The 8,977-nt window shown below is 41.0% G+C and overlaps 1 protein-coding gene across 2 annotated transcripts in view; it reads right to left on the bottom strand.

The window, feature by feature from the left end:
• The window catches only part of PDE12 (phosphodiesterase 12), a 101,375-nt gene that overhangs the window by 92,261 nt on the left and 137 nt on the right, over positions 1-8,977 (bottom strand). The window contains exons 1-3 of one of the 2 annotated variants that reach the window (XM_021718204.1): positions 7,710-8,977; positions 5,405-5,483; positions 1,562-1,566 (exon numbers count right to left, since the gene is read on the bottom strand). The exon at positions 7,710-8,977 is cut by the window's right edge and continues 61 nt beyond it. In XM_021718204.1, coding sequence (XP_021573879.1) covers positions 1,562-1,566; positions 5,405-5,483; positions 7,710-8,977 — 1,352 coding nt within the window. Of the gene's footprint in view, positions 1-1,561; positions 1,567-4,528; positions 5,230-5,404; positions 5,484-7,709 lie in introns of those variants that run through there. The other variant, XM_008070058.2, reaches the window with a different exon arrangement.

The following is an 8,977-nucleotide window of genomic DNA, read 5'->3' on the forward strand; positions in this document are numbered from 1 at the left end:
CTCCAACTCAATCAATCAATCAATCAATCAATAAACAAACAAAAAGCCGGGCTCCGTGGCTCAGCCTGTAATCCAGCACCTTGGGAGGCTGAGGTGAGTGGATTGACTGAGCCCGCCGGTTCGAGACCCACCTGGGCAACTTGGTGAGACCTCATCTCTACAATAAGTCAAAAATTAGCCGAGTGTGGTAGCGCGTGGTTGTAGTTCCAGCTACTTGGAAGGCTGAGGCGGAAGGATCACTGGAGCCCAGCAGGTCGAGGCTGCGGTGGCCTGGAGCGGCCACTGCACTCCAGTCTGGGCGACAGAGTGAGACTCCAACTCTAAACAAACAAACAAAATGTGATATATCTATGCAGTGGGATATTATTCAGCCATAAAAAGGGATCAAGTGCTGATACGTACGGCATGGATGAACCTTAAAAACAGGCTAAGTGAAAGAAGCCAAACACAAAAGGTCATATATTGTGTTTCCCTTTATATGAATTATCTAAAAGTTAAATCCCTAGAGGCAGAAAGCCAGAATTGTAGTCACCAGGAGCTGGGAGGAGGAAGGAATAGGGAGGGACAGCTTAATGGGCATGGGGTTTCCATTTGAGGTGATGAAAATGTTTTGGAACTAGATTATTGTACAACATTTAATGTACTCAATGCAACTGAATTATACATTTTCAAATGTATTTTAATCTTATCTTCAGTTTCATCTCAAAAATTGCTTAGGTTGTTATCTCAGAATGCATTACTGTATTCTTTTTTTTTTTGAGTTGGAGTCTCACTCTGTTGTCCAGTTTGGAGTGCAGTGGCACGCTCATTCTTGCCGCAGCCTCTAACTGCGGGGTTCAGGTGCTCCTTCCACTTCAGCCTTCCAAGTAGCTGGAATTACAAGCACGCGCCACTACGCCCAGTTAATTTTTTTTATTTATTGTAGAGATGAGGTCTCGCCAAATTGTCCAGTCTGGAGTACTGTTTCATATTCTGAAGTTAGTGCTATAAAGTTACCCAAGTTAATACAGCTCTAATATCTTCACTATTATTTTCTTATAAAGTGGGATCAGAGAACTTGAATATTACCCTATCAGTTAAATCTCTTAAAATTGCTACCCCCCAATGAAATGTAGATAGTGTTTCCTTCCAATACTATATTGAACATTACTAAAATCTTCAAAACATTCCAGAAGATACCTTTTTTTTTTTTGAGACAGGCATCTTGCTATGTTGCTCAGGTTGGAAACTCCTGGGCTCAAGTGACTTTCCCACCTTGGTCTCCCAAAGTGCTGGGATTACAGGTGTGAGTCACTGTGCCCAGCCACAGTTATGCATATTTGAATTGTATTAGAAAATTAGCGTTGGCCATAATACATCAGAGGAAAGATCTTCCCTAATGAATTGTCATGTGGGTTTTGCGAAAAATTAATAATGCTGACTTTTATCTTTCATTATATATGAATTTTGGATTTATTCCAATCAAACTTGTTTGTAGGGAACCTCTTCCTTATCTCATAGAAAATGAGACCTAAGATGTCAATTTCCACCATAGATCTTTCCACAATAGTGTTCTCTGGACATTCTCTCCCTTTTATTATGCTCCTCAGAGATCTATCTCTAGACTAAAACCAGCATATCCTGATGGGATCATACCTTAGAACCTTCATTAATGTCACCACCCAATGAAATTCTTGGAAATTTGAAACAATTGTTTTAATATTCAGAATTTTAAATAGAATACAAATTGCCAGAAATGATCTCACTGCTAATGAACTGTGAAATATCAGCATATACATTTGCAACTGTGCAAGAGTTCATTTTAACAAAACATGTTCTGAAATATTCTCACTCATTTATAGTCCACATAAGATTTTGGAGTGTTAATTCCTACAGCAAGAACTTGTGACATCATAAAATGTACTTTACCACAGGAAGTTGCTAGGCTTCTCATTTTATTAAAAAATTGAACGTACTGAAAAACCCAAATAGAAAAAATGCAATCACAAAGGTAGCTTTAAACACAAACATTTCTCAAAAACTTTATTCTAGCTAGTGAGTACAAGGAAATTTTGATACACTATTTATACAATTTCTTAGTGTTCCCTATCACTGGACTCCAGTCATTCTAACATATCTGTATAGCGGATATCTGACCAGAGCATATGGCACTTCACAATATATCATATCCTGATATCCTGAAATGCATGTATGAAATCTGATTTTCCTGTTTAGTCAGCAAACATCAAATTTAAGAATTTAGGATAAAAAGCCGGGCTCGGTGGTTCAGCCTGTAATCCTGCGCTTTGGGAGGCTGAGGTGAGTGAATTGCCTGAGCCTGCAAGTTCGAGACCCACCTGGGCAACTTGGCGAGACCTCATCTCCACAATAAATAAAAAAAATTAGCTGGGCATGGTAGCGCACGCCTGTAGTTCCAGCTACTGGAAGACTGAGGCGGAAGGATGACCGGAGCCCAGGAGGTCGAGGCTGCACTGGCCGGGAGTGGCCACTGCATTCCAGTCTGGGCAACAGAGTGAGACTCCAACTCAAAAAAAAAACCAAAATTTAGGATAAGGAATGTTTCATTATGCTTACAAGTTTTTTTGGACCAGAGTTCCAGCTACCTAGCCATGCTGTTAACACAGAAAATGTATGGTTTTTGCATGGGCATGAGTTATGTCCATATTATACTTTCTTCTTTCAAAATGTTTCTCAACTTTTTGCTGAGAAACTTTGTTTTCGCTCAAATTACTATAAGGGTCCTGTCAACATATTTGTTTGAAACCATACCAAAAACAAATTTTTAAAAGAAAAAAATATACTTTGCAAAATAATCAGATATGAGTTTTAATATATTACTTACATATTTGTAAGCTGCTGTTAAAATGCTTTCAAAATGTTATTTAGGAAGGCACAATTCGGTAGCATGTTTTTTATTTATAGGTTTTTCTAAATAAAATCCCAAGAAACCACCACCTTAATTTTTTCCTTCAAGTATTTTAAGTACATCAAGGTTCAATCTGAAGTGCAGGTAAAACTCTTTTATTCTCACACTTACTCAATTAAGAGTCAACAAGACATCTGACAGTGAGCAGAATATGAAAGTACAGACTACTTTACCAAAAGAGGACAATTCTTAAGATATTGTGTTCAGAGATTAAAGAATGTGAAATTAGGGCTTTCATAACTGGGGAAAATCAAAGCTCTTCTTGAGGTGGGTAGGCTTTTAATATCTGAGCTAGAAATTAAATGCAGAAATATGAGATAATATTAGTTATCCTGAACATCACAAAAGCAACAGCTAGAGCATTACAAATAAAATATCATGATAAATTTGAATTAGCAAAGTTCAGCTACCATCTAGGCTAGACACTAATTGGTACAACTGTAGTTTATAATTTCAAAAAGTGTTTGGCTTCATATTTAAATTTTCTTTTACAATACATATATAAATTATATATATATACACACACATAATGTTGTTCTGTAACTCAAACTAGAATGTTCAAGTCTATAAAATGAATATTTTTTTTTACTTCAGAGATGCTCAAAAGTTCCACTACTCCCCTTTTTCCTGCTTATAAAAACCAACAATTTCGAAAATACTTCTAGCATAGAAATGCTCAATGGCTCATCCAAAATTTCAAGCCCATAATAGTAGGTAGTTTCTCATAAAGTAATGTACTGTGCTGTATTCTCTAATATTATATGGTCAAATACCCTGTTGATTTATGAACAGCTTTTTAAAAATTTTTATTTTTATTTTTTTAATTGGAGTCTCATTCTGTCACCCAGGCTGGAGTACAGTGGCACGCTTATGGTCACTGCAGCCTTGACCTGCTGGGCTCAGGTGATCCTTCCACCTCAGCCTTCCAAGCAGCTGGAACTACAGGTGTGCACCACCACACCCAGCTAATTTTTTGATTTAGTGTAGAGACGAGGTCTCACCAAATGGCCCAGGTTGGCCTCGAATCCATGTGCTAAGGCAATCCTCTTGCCTCTGCCTCTCAAAGTGCTGGGATTACAGGAGTGAGCCACCGTGCCCAGCTGATTTATGAACAGCTTTCATGGGCAAGAAGAATTAAAGACAATGGGATCAAGTTGAATATGTTGCTTCTCACTTTGAATACCAAGTTGTGCTTGCATCCTAAAAATTAAAATGAGCTGCAGTAAAAATGAGAATATAAATTTTGTCCATTTGTACCATACACTAAAAACCATTTTAAAATAAGAGAATGAAAATACCTTATTAGTTGAAAAATGAAATATGAAAAGCAATAACAATTGTTGATGATATACTTTTAAATTTTGTTAAAGCTCTGAAACTGTAGTTAATTGCTAACCAAATTGAGGTAGAGGTAGACCCTAATGGTTTTCCTTCCATGTGTCAGAACTTAGGTCTCTCACCCTAACTTATATACATTTTCCCCTAATCATATAAACATGATTCAATTTGGAATGTTATGAAATAAAAATTGTAAGATCATTCAAATGGTACTTAAAAATTACTAGCTTCAAAAATCACTTTAAAAAATGTACACAGTAATTCAATTTTCTTCTTGCTAGTCATAAATATGTTTTTCCTCTTAGTGTAGGGAAAAAAGAAAAGAGCAACTATGATGCAAAAACATTATGAACAGTTTCATAATGAAAACATCTGGAACTTAACTAGTAGGGTATGAACATTTTACCCTAGTGTCTAGTTTTGCTCTTTGAATGTTATGTATAAGCTTTGATTCATATTAAGTTTTTTGCTAAAGTAACTAACTTCCTTTTCAGACTTAATACAAATTCCATTGAACACAAATCATTTCCATTTTACGTCACATACAAGTGCTATGTGATCAGAGGGATGGGAAACACTAGGTAAGGCCTGGTGGGTGGTAACTTCTTCATGACTAGGTAATGGTATCACCTGTTCAACCTCTAAAGCATTTAAGTCAATGAAAATGTAATCGAGACATCCATGAAAGCCACCAACATAATTTGTGTAAGCAGGTTCACCACAAGCACTTTTCAGTTTGAAGAAATGCTTAAGAGACATGTTGCATCTTTCTTCTTCCCCATTGGAAGCCCAGTCTTCATGGTCCTCTGGAATGCTGCCATTGATGACAAAATGATACATTCCTGTTGATGGCGTACTATTAAAATCCCCACAAAATATAACTGGTATGCCAGGATACAGATCACATGAGACATGTCTAATGTGAGCCAAGGCTATTGCCATTTGAATGAGACGAATGTACCCACCTATGAATATAAAAACATTAATGTAAGTACTTTTTAAAGCTGTCTTTAAGTTAAAAAAGAAAAGAAAAATTAAAAACACTATAGTCCTTGGGTGGACATTCAAGACATATATTTATGTAAGCTTTAACAACTTTAAGTTATGTTTAAGTCACTTGTAAAACCAAATAAAACCTACCTTTTGGATGCCAGTAGAGGTGGGTATTAGCAATACATATCTTTTTAGAAGAGTCCTTTGTACACTGAAGAACTGAAATCTAAAACAAATGAAAAGTGCCAGGAGTTCAGTTGGTATCTGCCAATTTCCTGAATTTTTTAAAATTTAAGACCATATGATAAACTAACGTTTTATTCTTTGATGAACTAGGACTGCAATTATGAAAACTGATTTAAGTTTTAGCATATACATGGATAGGATTTACTGCAACATGTTTTAATAACAGTCCAGCATATAAAGCTAGTATGGAAATAAATTTTTTTTTTGAGTCATGGTCATCAACCTCCTGGGCTCAGGAGAGTCTTCCAACTCAGCTTCGCAGGTAGCTGGGGCTACAAGCATGTGCCACCATACCTGGCTAATTTTTTGGATTTTTTTGTAGAAATGAGGTCTCACTTTGTTGCTCTGGCTGGTCTTAAACTCCTGGGCTCAAGCAATCCTCTTGCCTCAGCCTCCCAAAGTACTGGTATTACAGGCGTGAGCCATGGAGTTCGACTGAAAAGAATACATTTTACACAACACTAAGGCTGTAGATTGTGTTTTTATGTGGGTAATTGCAGGCTCTGGAATCAGGCAGATCTAGGCTTGAATACCTACTTTATCATTTAAAGCAGTTGTGACCTGGAGACAGACACTTTTCTAAGCTACTTTCATATTGGTAAAAGGAGACAATACCATTCACCCATGTGGGACTACTGTGTGGATTCAATTAAATTAGCTTACACAAAGATGCATGAAACACAGTAGGTGCTAAAAAATGGTAGCTACTCTTCTTACTATGAACAAAATCAACTACTTTTGAGCACACAATGAACATTTTTAAAAACAGTTAAGAAACAAAGACAGCTTTAAGCTAGTAGCAGTCAACATTCTACCTAGTGATAATATACAGGAGGTGCCAAAAAATGTATACACAATTTAAGAGATGTTATCTATGTGTCACTTTCAGTTCGCCATAATCAGAAGTGTCTGGACTTTGATGGTAACCACTCTGAGTATGTCTTGTAACTGTAGAAGTCAAACGTGACTTGGTATTCATTTTTTGTTATTGGTATATATTGAGTATTACAATTTTAACACAGTTTGCCTTCCTTAAAATTTGTATACATTTTTTTGGCCCCCTCTGTGTAACAGACTGGGTGAGTATAACAGTCTGGGTGAAAATTCTGGCTCCATATTTGTGTGAAGTTGGATAATAAATTTGCTATTTTCTCATTTATAAAATGGGAATAGTGGGGTTACTGTGAAGAGTAAATGAGCCAATAATAAAAAATACTAGCTGGTATTTATGGAGCACCTCAAAACATAACAGGCACTTAAAAAAACATTTTTTTAAACAGAAAAGGTCTGCTATGTAGACTAGGCTGGAGTGCAGTGGCATGATTGTAGCTCATGGCAGCCTCAAACTTCTGGGCTCAAGAGAGCCTCCTGCCTTAAGCCTCCCAAGTAGTTAGGGCTACAGGCTCACATCACCACATCTAATTTTTTTTGTGTGTTTGTAGAAACAGGGTCTCACTATTGCCCAGGCTGGTCTCTAACTCCTGGGCTGAAGAAATTCTCCCACCTCGGCCTCCCAAAGTGCTGGAATTACAGGATTGAATCACTGCACCTGGCCCAAGCATTTAATTTTTTTTTTTGAGTTGCAGTCTCTGTCGCCCAGACTGGAGTGCAGTGGCACGCTCACAGCCACCCCCGACATGCTAGGCTCCGGCAATCCTTCCGCCTCAGTCTTCCAAGTAGCCAGAACTACAAGCGCGTGCTACCACAATCGGCTAATTTTTGATTGACTGTAGAGACGAGGTCTGGCCAAGTTGCCCGGGTGGATCTCGAACCCGCGGGCTCAGGCAATCCACTAGCCTCGGCATCCCAAAGTGCTGGGATTACAGGCTGAGCCACCGAGCCCGGTCAGCATTTACTTTTCAAGTACTTTAAAAGATGTCAGAACAGTGCTTAGTAACTAGTAAAAAAAAAAAAAAGCTATTATTATCCTTGTATTTAGTATGTGTCCTTCCTGCTAGATTGTAAGCACTATGAAAGTCCCTGCTTGTTTTGTTCAAGGCAACCTGCAGCGTGGCAGGCATCCTAGAAGTGTTCAAAAAACATTTTGCTGAATGAATGAAGATTAAATTTTGTGCTGCAGATACAACAGCACACACCTTTCAACAAAATCCGGATACTTTCGTCTCAATTACATCCTCCCCCGCCCCCGCCTTCCAGGTCCCTAGAACTGGTTGAATAGTTGAAGAAACAGGTGGAGCTACTTTACCTGAAGAACAGAGGATCTCTGGAGCACCCTCTCCTGCGCTGATGGGTACAAAACGAGTTTCTCCAGCAGTTCTTTGTGAAGTGGGTCGGACTCCAAGGCTTCGTGGAACGAAATGTCATGCTGACTGAGGAGGCTGAACTTAGACTTTCGGTAAAAAGTGGCCAGGCCTTCGTGCTGCTTGATTCGAAACACTCCCTCTAGCCCAAAGGCTTCGAGGGCGGGTACCAAGCTGTCTGAAAACACTGCGCGGTCAACCTCCTGCAAACAGATGATGTCAGCGTTGTAGCCCGTGAGTTCCTTCTGAATAAGGTTCTGGCGGTAGTCGAGTTCCAGGGCGTAGGGGGCACAGTATGGGTACAAGACCGTCCGTGAGAATTCAGTCTGTGCGTAGGTGTCTGCCAGGATATTGTAGGAGACAGTGCGGATGAGCGAGTCCTCCGTCACCTTCTTGGTGTAGAGATGCCGATGATCAAAAGTGCAAGTGCCAGGCCCAGCCTCCACCGGGCACACACTTTCCAACTCCCGGCTCGGCCCAAAGCGCTGCCCATTGCCTGGGGTGCAATGAAGCTTGAGCCGTAGCCCGATGTCAGCATTGGACGGAGTGTAGACGCGCTCGTTCACACCCGTCTCAGTCCAAGTAGAAGAGGACGAGGAAGGAGACAATGACGAGGGGCCACCGACCTCAAGCTCCGCCGCTCCGGGCTTGGCTTCCTTATACCAGCGGAAGAGTGAGCCGGCGGGATCCCCAAATTCGAGGCTGAGTTTGGGGCACACCGGGAAACCGGCCATGATGTAGCGCGGCAACTGCAGCTCGGTGAAGGCGGGCGGGTTGCGCTCCACCTTGTACTTGACATCGCCGATCTGCAGCACCGCGCCGTCTTGCCAGGCGTCCACGTTGAGCACGTCCTCAGCCACTGCCTCCTCCCGGTAGTACAGCTTCACCACAGGCTCGGAGGACGCAGCCGGCTCGGGCCCAGGCCCTGCACAGGCCGCACCGCCGCTCGTGTTCGGTCGGTTCTTCCTGCTCTTCTTGGCGGCGGCCGCCTTAGCGTGGCCCTTGAGGGCATTGGTAGCGATCCGGCTGAGGGCCCGACCCAGCGGCTCGCTTTGATCGCGCTGCATGTTCTTGTGGCTGCCGTCGGCCAGCGCGAACGACAGGCTCAGCTTGGGCTCAGAGGGTACACAGCGCACTATAGCACGCTCCATCGCGCCCGCCGCCGTCTCAGTCGCCGCTCCGGCCCGGCTGCGCTGCTCCACCGCCGTCCGGA

This window comes from Carlito syrichta, unplaced genomic scaffold (assembly GCF_000164805.1).
Source record: "Carlito syrichta isolate Samal-C Ts95f unplaced genomic scaffold, Tarsius_syrichta-2.0.1 Scaffold111536, whole genome shotgun sequence".
In the NCBI taxonomy this organism is placed as follows: Eukaryota; Metazoa; Chordata; class Mammalia; order Primates; family Tarsiidae; genus Carlito; species Carlito syrichta.